Here is a 15,411-nt window from a genome sequence, read left to right as displayed (position 1 = left end):
ACCAATCAGCACATTTTATAGGTGAGTCTGTTGTAGCACAAGGAGGTAGAATGTCGCAGCCAACTTGTCATGGCCAACAGCAAGCAGGGACAGGGGCTCCCATGCTGGCCTGTGTGCCCCCAGGATACCTGCTTACCCCATCACGTCACTCTGCCCTTGACGTCGCCCACGCTCACCCTTGCCTGGCTCCGCTGAGGGATCTGAGACCAGTAATAGAAGGAGTGAGCTTCTGTTATTAGAGAGGCTTCTAGTAGGGAAGGTTCCTACTAGACGTTCCTACAGGACGGATGGGAACACATATTCCATCTCCTGTCTCTTTCCCGCTTCCTGCCTGACAGCTCAGTGAAATCCTCAGACCCATAAGAAGGTAAAACTAATCACCCGAGGCTTGTGCTGCTTGCAGTCTCACAGAAACCCACCCCTAACCAACAGACTGAGATTTTTATTTCTGCGACTCCTGGCCACATCTCCAGCCTTGTTTGTCCTGGGCTGCCTAGAGGAAACATAGTCCACATCAGCTTGGGCTTCGGGTTGTCCCTGAGGCCAGCAGGGCCTCAGCTTGCCACCCCTTGAGCCTTGGCCTCTTCTTAACTTGCTTTCTAAAAACATTCACAGCCTTCTTACATCCTCTTTTCCCTCCTGGGCTCCCTGCTTGCCCTGCAGCATTTTCTCCACCGCTGGGGTCTGTGTTTGCCCCTGGCGGGTAGCCTCAGTGGCTGGACACTCTGCCCTGCTCACCTTTCCAGAGACAGTTCCTGCTTTTCTGTTTGCTTGCCCTGGTGAAGGAAGACTGCAGAGAAGAGGGGGCTCAGCTCTGCAGGAGTGGAGCGGCACAGCAGCCTGGACCGATCCAGGTGGATGCAGATCATAGTTTCTTCTTGATTTCGAGTTACTCGTCTGCTTTCTTTGGGTGAAATGTTCCACTAGGACAGAGGCGGCTCTGTGGTTCTCTTGAGCTCCTTTGCTCGTGCACAGCACCCTTCAGTTTGCGAGGACCGTCACAACGGTGTTCAGATTTCATTTGCACAACAACCTTGCGGATACCGTGAATGAGTATCATGTGCATCACGGGTTTACCATGTGCCAGGCACTGAGCACAACACTCCGTGTCCAGGAACTCACATCTAACCTCCCTCTATGAGGACGCTTTTTACACGGTTTTGTGAATGAAAAAATTGTGATTCAGAGAGGTTCAGCCCTTTGTCCGTGATTGCCCCATTTTTACGTGACAGCATGAGATTTTTAAAGACGTCTTTCTGACCCCCAGCCTTTGCCCCTATGTGCTATACTATTCCAAGTATTACCAAGTTGATTTTACAGATGAGTGAACTGAGGGTCTCTAGGGCATCTGGGAAATTCGAGATCACATAGTGAGTAAACTTGAATTCAGAACCTTTTCCTGCATGCTCTGAGCCTACCTCTGAAGGTAGGGCTGGTCAATGGTGCTTGAAACATCACCCGAGCTGCTACTATGTCTTGGGTAAAGCCCCCTGAGCCCTTTAGGAGCCCAGCCTGGGGATGTCTGTTTCCATTGGTCAGTGGCACTGTGAGACCTTGATTACTGGAATTCTCTTTTGGCCCAGTTTTCACAGTGAAACCCTGATCTGTAATGGAAGCTGTGTGGTCATTGGCTTAGCTGAGATGGTGAGAGCAGAGGTCAGAGCAGGCTGAGGAGTGAGGGAAGGGAGCCTGGGCCCCAAGAGGAGGGCTGGAGCCACCGGCCTGGTGTCCTGTCAAATGAATCAGCAGATCATTGAGCTAAAGGGACTCCCAAGCTCAGCTTCCATCAAAGTGGATGGTCTTCCTCTGCCACCTCCTTCTGGAAGCTCCCTAGGCTGGGAAATCTGTGCCTGAAGTTGCCGAGGTAATTTGAGGAGGCAGAGGTGAGGCTGGGCAGGGGCTGATTGCACCTTGGGTGCGCCTGTCCCTTCCCACCACAAGCAAAATTGTGAAGCCATGATGCAGTGAGTCTGAGTCTCAGCAGCACTACCTGGGTAAACAGCCTCCTGTCTCTGGGCCTCTTTCCTCACGTAACATGGGATAACGATGCCTTATGTGCACAGGTGTAAAGGTAAATGACAGAGCGCATGTAAGTGTTTGGTCCAGACTGAGAAGGATTTAGGGACCCAAGACAGGTTTTGCAGAATGAGCATTCAGGGGCAGAAGGTCATTCATTCATTCATTTATTCATTCAGCATTAAATATCCACTTGCTGAATGCCGTTGGCAATAGCAATAGCTAACAGTCTGTGAGCAGTTACATGTGTCCCACACGGCACTAAATATTCTGCAGGCATCTCACTTAGCCTCACAATGATCCATTGAGAAGACCTTGAATACTGCCCTTATTTAACCAATGAAGAAACCAAGGCTCTGAAAAGTAGTGACCTAGTCAAGGTCACACAGCCTCTTAAGCAGTAGAACCTGGACTAAAACTGTGTCAGTCTGAGGTCAGCTCTTAGCCTCTATGCCAGATATAGCTAGAGGGCTCTGGAAGCAAAGGACGGGACTTCCTGCCTTCCAGGAGCTCCCTGGGGGTGCTTTATGAGCTGATCCAGGACTGCATGGGAATCCAGGGAGGCTTGTCAGGATACAGTGGGGGGAGAGAGGAGTGGTGGTGGTTACCTGTGGACAGATTGGTTAAGCCTCATCTTTCCCAGGTCAGTTTTGGTCCTGGGTCTGACCACAGGGTCAAACACCCATAATCAGGGTGGGCAGAAGGGGCCGGGGATGAAGGACTCTGGAACCAGGCAAGGTCTGCCCCTCACAGCGAATGAAACACCCAAAGGGGAGAAGATAGAGGGCTGAGTCAGGGATAGCAATTTCCCGAAGGGTATCCATGGACCAAAATTAAAAGCTTCTCTGAAGAGTTTGCCTCGAGATGTGCCCCCTGAATCCTGTATGTGAAAACAATGTTTTCCTTTTCCTTCTCAGGATTCCCTTTTACTTTGTACACTCTCACCATCTTTCCCACTTTTCCTTTCCCTTCCTTTGCTCTGTAGAATCACTACGCTGTCAAATAGCCACTGGCTATGCAGTGAAGAACTGGGTTCAAATCCCTGCCTTACCACCTCCTGGCCTTTTATTCCCAGTTGGACCTAGGATCAAAACCTCTGTGACTTTAAGCAAGTTACTTAACCTCTCTGAACCACCTTTCCCTCATTTCATTTATGGAACAGAAACTATTACAGAGGATTGCCTTAAAGATTAAATAAAATAACATTAAGTAAAAGTAGTAAGGAGAGGGCCTGCTACTGTTATATTGAGTGACAGTGTTCTTCCTGCCTCCTTTTTCTCTTCACTTATCTTATTATCTCTTCTGTCCACACTCCCCCCTCTGTCTCTTTCCTTTCTTATCTCTGGTGTAAAAAACTGACAAGTAATACCACATCACACGTGATTTCTAGACGTAGAGCAATCTCTATTGTATGTTCTGTGGAGGGAAAAAAGGGTTTGTGCTTGTTTTTCTAGTGCTCCAGAGGTACTAAACTATGCACACACACACACACACACACACACACACACACACACACATTATTTTTTTGAATTTTAGAATTTTATTTATTTTTTTATGCAGCAGGTTCTTATTAGTTATCCATTTTATACATATTAATGTATATATGTCAAGCCCAATCACACACACACATTTTACATACACTTGACAGATCGTACCCCCCCCACACACACATATACATAAATACGCATACTTATAGCTTTTTTTTTTTTTTAAGTATATTTATTTTTGAGTTCTGACATCCAGAGAAACCTGGGGATCCCACAGTAACTCACAGCCAGAGTCAAGACGGGGCTGTCAGCCATACCTGCAACCCTGGTCACCTCTTAGCCTACTTAACCACCAACTACCCATCCCCCATGGAGGTGATGAATTCTAGCTTAGTGAGTTGAAGGACTTGCAAAAGAAAATCATTATTTTTTAATGTAGTCAGCAGGACAGCGGAATCATTTTAGTAAATAATGTTCTTCTTGGCCTAAACAGGTATCCTTTACAGCCGTCCCACCCCCACCCAAGATAATCTATTCAGGGTTAGTTAACATCTGTCATCTTTGCTAGATGTTATACAAGTGGTTTTCAGAAATTGCCCTTGCCTTCAGTGCGATTATAATTAAGGAAGAACAATCAGCCACATGGGTGTGGTTGAAAGAATACAGGCTTTAGAGCTAAAACACCAAACCAAACACACACACACACAGTGAGGCTCAGAGCTTGCTCTGCTATGCATCATCCGAGTTCTAGAGTCTCTTGATTCATTCGCCTCTCTCCCCCTAAACCACAAGCGTGATCCTCCCCAAGTGTAGGGATTACACATCAGGGACTCAACAAAGTGGCCCCGAATCTCCCAGGCAGAAAGCACAATGTATAATGAAGTGAAGCAAGATAACTGAAGGGGCTACACCTGTTCATTGGAGATGCTTCTGGCACGGAGTGAAAGAAGGGAGGCGAGGAGAATACAAACCTTCCACCTCCAGCCCTTGACCGGTTCTGTGGGGAGCACGGACGTGCTTTGGAAATACCCCTGCCCTTGAGGAGTTCACAGAGCAGGATAGTTCATGAGTCTCATGAATCATGCAAGATCCATTCGTAAACACTTTAGCCTGTTTCAATTTAATGTATGGTGTGCAGACTCAACCAAATATTTACTGGTTGGGTGTGTTAAAGAAAAATAAACTTCAGTATGCCTTAAATTTCTGATCAAGGGAGCCCTAGAACAGTGCATTTGTTCATTCATTCATTCAACAAATATTTATGAAGCGCCTCGTTTGTCTGAGGCCCCCTGCTGGGAATCAGTGTTTATGATAATAAAAATATACATTATGCAGAAATTGTTTGACTTGACAACGCTATTGTATCTTCCCAGCAGGATGGAACAAAGGCTGCTGTCTCTTGAGCCCTCAGTGGACTCATTCTAGACATGAGGAAGCAAGGCTGACAGGGTGTGAGCAAATGTCCTGGGGTCACTCAGCTGGTGGAAGGCAGATTCAGGACTCAGACACTCTGTGTGTGAAGCCACAGCCCTGACTCATCCCAGTGTTTAGCAGTCTGCATCACTCTGGCGTGACCGTTATCCATCTCATTTGCTCCTCGTGGCGACCTTCTGAAGAAGGAAGGGCAGGGGTTCTTACTCACCCTTATACAAGTGAGAAACAAGGTTCAGAGAGGTGAAGCAGTTTGTCCAAGGTCACACAGCTTGTTGGTGAGAAAGCCAGGTTTGGAAACGGTATCGCTCTGAGGCTCTGAGAGCCAAACCCAGGCATCTGGGCTGAGTGTGGTGGACGGAAGACCCCCTCTGGCATTCCGGCCCAAAGAACAGTGGCCCATTTGCTTGTCCTTCTTCCCTCCCGCTCCAGGGTGGCCTCATTGCACTGCTGCTGCTGCTGCTGGTGTTCACTGTGGCACTGTATGCCCAGCGGCGCTGGCAGAAGCGTCGCCGCATCCCCCAGAAGAGCGCCAGCACAGAAGCCACTCACGAGATCCACTACATCCCCTCCGTGCTGCTGGGTCCCCAGGCCCGGGAAAGCTTCCGCTCCTCCCGGCTGCAGGCCCACAATTCCGTCATCGGCGTGCCCATCCGGGAGACCCCCATCCTGGATGACTATGACTACGAGGAGGATGAGGACCCACCCCGGCGGGCCAACCACGACTCCCGTGAGGATGAGTTTGGCGGTCAGGTGACCCACACCCTGGACAGCCTGGGCCGACCAGGGGAAGAGAAAGGGGACTTTGAGAAGAAAGGTGAGTGTTCCTTTTTGCATCCCACCTTCCAGGGGGCATTTTGGGGAGCTGGGAAGAGGCGCAGGAGCTGGGCGGTTGGGGACACAGGAACTGTCTTCTGGGCTAAGTCATTTTTGATTTATGGCCAACTTCCGTTGGGTTTTCAGAGTTTATTTTCTCAGATTCTTCAGTGTTGATGGGAGGAAAAAAAGAGAGTGTCAGTGTGCTTGGAATTGGAGTTTTGAGGAGCATCAGAAGTTATGTAGTCCAACATCTCTCCAGTGTCTCTTGATTACCTCCCTTGATGGGCTTCTCACTACTCAGGAAAGCTCTCATATCATTTCCAGACACTACTATTGGAAGGTTTTTCCTTAAACTGAGTTGCAGTCTGTTTCCCTGGCCCTCTATGTCAGAAAGTGAATCTGAATTTTTCTTCTCCAAGGCAGCTCTTGGGAAATGTAACAAAAGGAAAAGAAAAAAATAAAAGGCACCCTGTAACTTTTAGAGATCAACCTCAATAAACAATCCCAGTTTCTTCAGCTACTCTGATGTGACATATTTTGAGACATTTCACCCTTTTGATCACTGTCCTCTAGATGAAGATTGTAATTTGTCATGTCCTGGAGTGTAACACCAGAACTGACAGACGCTCCACTTCCTCAAGGTGGGAATGCTCCTGTGCTGAGAAAAAAGCAATTTTCACCTCCCTCTTGCTAGCTGTTATGCTTCTGTTGATGCAGTTTGAAGATCACCTTTGGGTTTTTTTTTTGCAGTTATTACTGGCCCATAGTTGGCTTTTTGATGACTAAAACCTCTCACTCTTTTTCATGTATGCTGTTGCAAAGACCCATTCCCTTTGTTCTGTTGGAGGACAATTGATTATTTGGACATAAGTGCAGGATGTGTTTATATTTGTCTTTATTAAGTGTTATGGCTCCAGCTGGTTTATAGAAGGGATTTGGCTATTTTTTTCCTTTAGATAAATACTACAAAAGTACTGTTCTGCTTTTTTCCCGCATTGTCTTTGTGATGCTGGTGGTGGGTTAAAGGTTTGGCCTTGAGGCCCCAGTGTTAGAACTACTCTTCTTTGTGAGCCATGAGGAACCATCATCACTGCTTGGCCCAGTCCTGGAGCTGTGAACTCCACATTCTTTTCTTCCGCATCTAAGATCTTTCCTCTCAGATCCATGTTTCCGTGATACTCAGCGGGCAAATAGGAACACTGGGGGCTTCTTAAAAAGGAGGCATTTCTGTTAAATTTAGAAACCCAGGGAGGGAAAAGAGTGGTAAACAAGCGAGAGTACAGGTTTTGGAGTTGTCTGGACCTGGGTTCAAATCTCGTCTCCTTTGTTTGCTGGGTGACCTTGGAAAAATGGGAATTCAATCCTCCAAGTCTCAGCTTCCTCACTGAAGGATTTTTGGAAGGATTAAATATAAAAATAAAATGTGTGTAAAGTACCTAATGCAGGGCCTAATATCTGGTATGTGTTGAATCCCTGAGAGCTGTATTTGTAGGCCTCAGGCCCTTGGTCTTTCCTGGGCCCCTAAGATGCTCCCTAATCCAGCTCCCTATGCTTCGCCAGTCTCGCTCTAAGTGCCAGCCACCATGCTCTGCTCAGCTCTGGAATGTCTGCGTCATTTCCCTTCTCCGCCACCATCTCTTCTGTCTTTGAACTGTTGGTTTACTGACAGTTTCCTCAGTCTTTGCTTTCTCAAGCATTATTTATCTTTTTTCATGTGACTTCTCATCTTGGCACAAGAACAGTCTGCATTTATTTCATATCTCCACATCTTGTGGTACCTGCCTAGCACAGTGCCTCACGTGTCAAGAATGTCCAGTGAGTGTTGGGCAAGAAAGATGACCGTAGAGAGTGAGGTGGTTTGGGAGCAATGCTGTCAGGCCAGAGCATCATGCCTCTCTTGTCTAGTGTAGAAAGCCGCTTGGGTAAGACACAAGCATCTTCCCGTTTGCTTAGATTTGGACTTCTAAAGCCTAATTTACTAAGCCTCACTGTGTTTATGTGGAAAACGGGTGGATTAGCAGCCAGTCCGCCCACCTTATAGCTTTCCTGTGGGGATCCAACGATAATGATCGTTTGATCATTATCTTCAGTGCACGGCAAGCGCCGAAGAAGTTTCCCCAGAAAACTTCTAGGAAAGTTGTGGGATTTGTTTTCCACACCAGAATCTTCCCCAGCCTAGCCAAGAGGAATGCTTCGTGTCTCCTTCAGTTCCTGGAGCAGGTTGTGATTACTTTGAGCTTATTATTTATCACTGTTCAATAATAATCCATTTCTCTTTCTGTTTTCGACACTAACTAGACTTGGAGGTTTTTATTTATTTATTTATTTTTATTGAGATGTAATTAACATATAACGTTGTGTTAGTTTCAGGTATACAGTGTAATGATTCAGTATTTGTGTATATTGAGAAATGATCCCCACAATGTCTAGTTAACATCCGTGGCCTTACATCATGACGATTTTTTTCTTGTGATGAGAACTTTATGCTCTTGGCAACTTCCAGATATACAATAGGGTATTATTAACTCTAGTCACCATGATGTACATTCCATCCCCATGATTTACTCATAAGACTTGGAGATTTTTGAGAGCAAGGGCAGTGTTCCTTATCTTTGTTTCACTAGCGTCCGGTGCAGTGGGTAACACTTAATAGATGGTCTGAAAATACTGGTTGACTGGATGAGTAACACAACCCCTCAATCATTTGGTCAATCGGATAAATCCAGACATTGGTTAGACTCCAGAATTCTCAGTTCCAGACCTCAAATTATCTCATTGACCTCAGATCTGGGAACCCTGGAAACCAAAGTGTTGGCAGAGGCCATCAGTAGTGATGACCAGAACCCAGAAAAGAGTAGCCACTGGTTGGGGGTGAAAACCCAGGAAGAGTCACTGATGACAGGTGAGTAACCAAGGAGCAAAGCCAAGAAGCCGCCAAAAGAGGCAAATTCTTTCCCCCCAGCCCCCATCCCCACGCCCGCTGCCTCCACCAAGCTCTGTATGGAGAACGGAAAGCATCTTCAAAATGGGGAAGCAGGTCACTGCCCATAATCCTGTCTGACTTCTTTTCCTTCCTTTCTTCCTTCTCGCCCCACTCCCTCCGCCCTCCGCTCCCTCTCCCTCCTTCCCCCCACAACCTGGAAGGTGATACAGTATGGAGATAAACACTCTGCCCTCAGGAGGCGGAACAGTACAGAAATTAAGTTTACCACTCAGCTTACTAGCTCTGTGACCTTGGCTAAGTCACCTACTCCTCTCCCGTCAAAGGGGCATGATACTAGTATTCTACCTCCAGGGTGATTGGGAAACGTAAATGAGGTAACACAGGTAGAGGCTCTGGTACAGTAAACATTCAGTACACATCTCTGTCATTGTTATTCATACCATCAGTCCTCAGAGTTGGCCCACTGTGCCAGAGGCCATGATAGACTCTGTAATAGAGGTGAGGAAAGGAGAACCTTTGCCCTTAAAGAGCATGGCGGTAAACCTCCTTGGAAACCGAAGCTGAAGCTCGAATAGTCCTGGGTCTCTCTGTGCCACACAGCAAGGGGGTGGCAGAGTCGAGGTAAGAGCTCCAGCCTCCTGGCCAGAGAGCACCCTTACTGTATAGATAGCTGTCGTGCTCAGAATGGCCTACATGGCATCATGATGACGGCCCATTTCATTGGGGCCTGCCAGGTCTTGTGTTCCTTAAAGAGAACCCTCAGGCTTGCCATTCTAGCTGCTGGACATTCCAGTTATTACGCACAAAGCATAGACCTGACTCTTGAATGACAGAGACAGCACAGGGGGACAGAATGGTGCTGGATCCAGAGGATACTGAGGACTAACTCCTGAGAGAGGGGGAGGGGCTCTGGCCTCCTCTCCCCACGGAGTCCTCTAGAGTCTGCACACTCTCAGGCTTACCACTGCGTCGTGGCTTAAATATGCCCCTGTCCCTTGCGTTTTCTTTCAAACAGAACTCTATCTAAACAATAACAAAAGCAGACTCTTATTTTCTGAAATCTCAACTTTAGATGAGAAGCATACAAGAGAAATCTAAAGAGGATGAGTATGAATGCGTGAGAAACAAGACCCAGTCCTTGCAAGGCAGCCTGGTGGAGTGGGGGTGAACAGATGGGCTTGGCACCCCGCTCTTGAGTGCACTGGCTGCGTGGCCCTGGCGAACCTCTTAGCCACCGGCAAATCCATGCCTTTGTCTCACCTGTTTTCACCTGACCACGTTATTTTTTTTCACATTCCTCTGAGCTGGTTTTAAAACAAAGTACGATTTGGAATAAAACCAAGCACTTCATTTAATTCTGTATCCCAGCTGCCCTTAGATCCGATAAGGGTAGGAAAGGAGGAAACCTGGGTGAGAAGAAAGTAGAAGACACGCTTTTCCTGAGTCCAGACAGGATACTGGACACCCTAACCGTGGGGAGGTGGTGGCTGGGGACTGTGCTTGCAGCGTTGTGGTCCCTGAGCTCCTGTTCCCCCTTTCCTGGACAGAAGAGGGATGATTCTGCCGGCAGATTGTGGAAGTTATAACAGCAGCAGCTCAGACCACACGTGCTTTCTGTTGCCTCAGGTGGCTCTTGGAGAGAACCATGAGACTCTTTCTTTTTTTTTTTTTTTGCGGTATGCGGGCCTCTCACTGTTGTGGCCTCTCCCGTTGTGGAGCACAGGCTCCGGACGCGCAGGCTCAGCGGCCATGGCTCACGGGCCCAGCCGCTCCGCGGCATGTGGGATCTTCCCGGACTGGGGCACGAACCCGTGTCCCCTGCATCGGCAGGCAGACTCTCAACCACTGTGCCACCAGGGAAGCCCGAGACTCTTTCTTTTATGGGGGAACCTGGGGACAGCTATGCATTTTGTCCAGAGTGGGCAGGCATCAGAGGCTAGGCGATCCCTATAAAAGTAATCCCAAAGGCCTTTGAAATTACATTGCCAAGGGCTAGTCCCACCTGCCCCTCTCACACTTAGAATTTGCCCGTAGGTTCAAACTGCTTCATCACACTTGAGCACCGTCAGCCTGCTTTGCAGCTTGAACCTGCAAATAATAGAGGGACCATCTGGAGGCAGAGGGAGAAAGTTTCATTACCAAGAGACAACAGCTTGGGTTCCCAGACCCCAAGAGCACTGTACTGATCGGGCTGACTTGCAGCTGATACACACTCATGTGGACATACATACCCTTTGTTCAACACTGCGGTTCTTCTGTGCCAGTCAGTAAGAAGCTTGCTGCCCTGCGTGACCCTCCCCATGCCCTCCTGCTGCCTAGCCATCCCACCCCCTCCCAGGGACCCTCCTGAAGCCCCCACTGTCCAGAACAGGGTGGCTTTAGACTGCTTCCCCAGGATTATGGCTGGCATCCCATCTTGGTGGTTAGTGCCTGTGCCTTAGACATTCTCAGGTATTGCGAGTGTCACCCTTGATATCACCTTAGCCAGTTGCTAGGAATTTAATCATGCCAGTATGTGACCGCTCAGCACTGCGTTGGGTCCATGACAGAAACTTGATGCATTTTAATTCCAATTCTCCTTATCCGTCCTCAAATTTATGTTTCCCTTTCCTGAATATTATGCATGGAAGCTCAAGGAAATTAAAATAACAAATTTATCACTTTATCAAGGGATAGGGTAGGGGATGGCTGAATGGATATTGGGTTTTCTTAATTTTGTTTTATTATCGTGAAAGAAATGCATACTATTTGTAATGGAAGGGTGTGAGAGAGGGTGGGACAGAAGGAGAGAGCGAGGGGAAGGGAGAGAGAAAGAGAGAAAAAGAGAAAGAAAGAAAAGGAAGAAAGAAGACAGGGAGGGAGCAAGGAAGGAATAGGTCTGAGTTGTATAAAGCAAGAACTAAAAGCTCTGCCATTGTCTCTCCATCCCATCCCACTAATGGGACCCAAAGGCTAATCTTTGATAATAGTTTGATTTATATTCTTCTAGAATATTTTTCCTATATATATATATGGAATGTATGCGTTATATATGTATGGTATAGATATAAATATATGCATTTTCACCCAGATATACACTAATAGGGCCATCTCAGCCATATCCATCATTCTGCAGCAATTTCACAGTTTACCAAACAATGTATGAAAAGCATCTTTCCACGTCAGCCCTGCACACCTATCTTCTTCTTTTTGAAAGCTCTGTAGGATCCCATCATGGGAACACACCAAACACTCCAACATTTGCTTTTCTACCCCATTTTGTGGATCATTATCTCAATTTGCTGCACTTACAATGAGTCAGTAAACATCCATGCACACACACACACACATATATATTTTTGCAAAGTTTGACTGTTTCTGTAAAACAGATGCCTAAAAGCAGAATCTCTGCCTTAAAGGGTGCACATTACACACTTGTAATTACAAATTACACATTTACAATTTGGGAAGTACTGCCATATTTATTCACTTTAAAATTTGTTTTGTACTCTCTTGGGAGCCAGTATCTCACACACAGATCTGCACAGACCGCCCACTACCCCATCACACTGACTATTCATATATTAGCATGGACCCTTCTGGTCTTTATTTATATAGTAGCCATCATTTTAACTGTGCAATTTTCTCTTTTGATTTTTTTTTTTTTTCCTGATTAACTTTGGTCCAAATTTTTTTTTTTGGTCAGAAGTCAGTCCTCATGGTTACTCTGAGCAATGATTCTTTGGTGAAATGATGCCAAATAAAGGCTTTTCTTTGCCGTCCCACTTCAGTTCAGGACTTAGGGTGGAAAAAGGAAAGAGAAATGGCATCAAATACCAGCAGCGGCCCACAGTGATAGATGTGGAGGGGTCACTGTCTCTCTGACATGGACCAGTAGGCTAATCCTTACTGTTGCTCAAGATGGCAGGCCAGAAAGTTTCAGGGTGAATGGGACCTTTGTTGAGAGGATGGGGAGGGCAGGACTTTATTGAATCCCTATAGGACCCCAGCTGCTGTCCTATACATTATCTCAGTGAGCCATTTGTAATTAACCCTGAGGGGAATGCAGATGGAAGAGTTGGCTAGGAAAGCAGTACTGCTGCTACTGGTGATAAAGATGACAGCTAACTTCCACTTAGTGATAATCAGTGTCTGGGAACTTTCCAGAAATTATGTCATTTACACCTCACATCAACCCTATGAGTTACCTACTAATATTGCCCCACCTTACAAAGCAGGAGACTGAAGCTAAGAAGGGTTGAATAATATGTCCAAAGTGACACAGGAGAAAGTGGCTGAGCCAGGTTAAAACTCTGGCATGAGAGCTACCATGCTAAGGGGCCGAGCTGGAATGTGAACACATGACACCACACTGAATTACATGATCCTTGGGAAGGTGCTGAGCTCTTGCAGTCCCAGGGATAGATCTGAAGCATAGGGCCCATGAGCTTGCGTCCCTCACAAATATGGCAAGAAAAATAGGTAACTAACATCTGTTCTCCAAGGCAGGATGCTGCCACAGAGGAATTCTGAGCTTCCAAATGGGCAGAAGGGACTTTGCAGCAGGAAGACCCCAGTTTTTTTTAGAGTGTTTTGAGTGGTCCCCAAGGGTGCAGGGAACTCATGTTTGGTGTCGATAAAGCACTCTAGGGTGACAGAGAACTGAGGAGCTGTTTATTAACTCACCCTCCTGACATCCCCTGTGAATGCCATGTAAATGTCCCCCTTGTGCAGCGCTTTCTAAAATTTCGGAGCTCTTTCATAGTCAACACCTTATTCAGTGCCTCATCTTGGTGTTCAGACCTCTTTACACAGAGACTCTAGCCTGTTTCCAGCTCCCTCATCTTCACCTCTACTCATCCATCCCCTCTTCAAGCCACATCAGTCTTCCTGATGTCTCCAAAACACCTCATTCTCACATACCTTCCTGCTTGCGTGCCTACCTTCCCCTTCCATTCTCTACACAGCTTTCACTCTGTTGTGACCACAGTTCCGTGCTTAAAGTTTTGCAGAGTTCTCACTTCTCTTGTCCCTCATCCTCTGTGCTCCAGCCACAGTGACCGCCTTTCTGTTCTTCAAACGTGCTAGGCTTCTTCCACCACAGTCTATTTGCGTTTGCCATGATTACCATTGTCTGCAAAAATCCCTCTCTTTCCTTCCCCGATCTGTCATGGCTGATTCCTTCTCATCATTCTGGTCTCAGCTTAAATCCTACTTCATCCGACAAAGCTCTTTTCCCTATGAGTTCTCCCCTTTCGTCTTCTGTAACAGCACTTTTTTATTATTTTGATTAATCTATTAAATATTTTACTTCTTCCTAGACTCAGGGTTCCATGAGATCATGTCCCAGGTTTATTTGCATTGTTCTGTGACTGTCAGAGTGACTGGTACATAATAGATGTTACAATATGTGTTGGGTCAATAGATGGAGGAATGGATATGTGAATGAATGGATAGGGAGATATCTTAGTGTCTTTCCACAAGCTGGTAACCTCTGCATAGACTGTTTATCCTTTTTGTGAACTGTATGAATTGTGTTTAGTATTTTCAAATCAATGATTTGCTGAATCTTCCCATCCATCTCACAAGGCAGAAATTATCCTTATCAAAATTTAGAGATCATCCCAAAGTTATACAGTTAAAAGTAATGAAATCATAATTTGAACCCAGCTTTGTCTAATTCCCAAACCCAAGCATGTTCTGAAGGTTGCACAGCATAATCCTGTCCATTTATTTGATCAGGAGAGGTAAAACATGGGTTTAGATGCTAGCAAGCTAAGTCTCTCAGAGTTGTGTTTCTCAAGTGTTGGATACCAACCACAATGAGAAATATATTTTGCTGTGGCCACACACACATTCTTTTTTAAATTATAGTTGATTTACAATGTTTCAAGTATAGAGCAGAGTGATTCAGTTATATATACCTATATATGCCTATTCGTTTTTACATTATTTTCCATTATAGGTTATTATAAGTTATTGAATGTAATTCCCTGTGCTACATAGTAGGTGCTTGTTGTTTGTCTATTTTATATATAGTAGTGTGTATCTGTTAATCCCAAATTCCTAGTTTATCCCTCCCCCCACCATCCTTCCCCTTCGGTAACCATAAGTTTGTTTTCCGTGTCTTTGAGTTTTGTAAGTAGGTTCATTTCTATCATTTTTTTTTAGATTCCACATATAAGTGATACTATTTGATATTTATCTTTCTCTCACTTACTTCACTTAATATGATAATCTCTAAGTCCATCCATGTTGCTGCAAGTGGGCATTATTTCATCCTTTTTTATGGCTGAGTAATATTCCATTGTATATATGTGTGTACTCCACATCTTCTTTATCCACTCATCTGTCGATGGACACAGGTCGCTTCCATGTCTTGTAAATATTGCTGCTATTGTAGATGGTACTTCTGTGAACATTGGGATGCACGTATCTTTTCAAATTAGAGTTTTCATCTTTTCCAGATATATGCCCAGGAGTGGGATTCCTGGATCATATGGTAACTCTACCTTTAGTTTTTTAAGGAACCTCCATACTGTTTTCCAAAGCGGCTGTACCAATTTACATTCCCACCAACGGTGCAAGAGGGTTCCCTTTTCTCCACACCCTCTCCAGCATTTATTATTCGTAGACTTTTTGATGATGGCCATTCTAACCAGTTGAGGTGATTCCTTATTGTAGTTTTGATTTGCATTTCTCTAATAGTGATATTGAGCATCTTTTCATGTGCCT

General features: G+C 45.8%; 1 protein-coding gene across 1 annotated transcript in view; it reads left to right on the top strand.

Moving 5' to 3' along the window:
- Positions 1 to 7,501, top strand: part of LOC111177278 (astrotactin-2) — a 230,445-nt gene extending 222,944 nt beyond the window's left edge. The window contains exon 3 of the mRNA XM_089913667.1: positions 5,367 to 7,501. Coding sequence (XP_089769793.1) covers positions 5,367 to 5,927 — 561 coding nt within the window. The 3' untranslated portion in view covers positions 5,928 to 7,501. The remainder of the gene's footprint in view (positions 1 to 5,366) is intronic.
- Positions 7,502 to 15,411: the final 7,910 nt, after the last annotated feature.

Source organism: Delphinapterus leucas, chromosome 6, assembly GCF_059928025.1.
Source record: "Delphinapterus leucas isolate spDelLeu-1000000601 "Yukka" chromosome 6, BTC_Dleu_Yukka2, whole genome shotgun sequence".
NCBI classification, from domain to species: Eukaryota; Metazoa; Chordata; class Mammalia; order Artiodactyla; family Monodontidae; genus Delphinapterus; species Delphinapterus leucas.
This window is presented reverse-complemented; position numbering and strand designations above follow the sequence as displayed.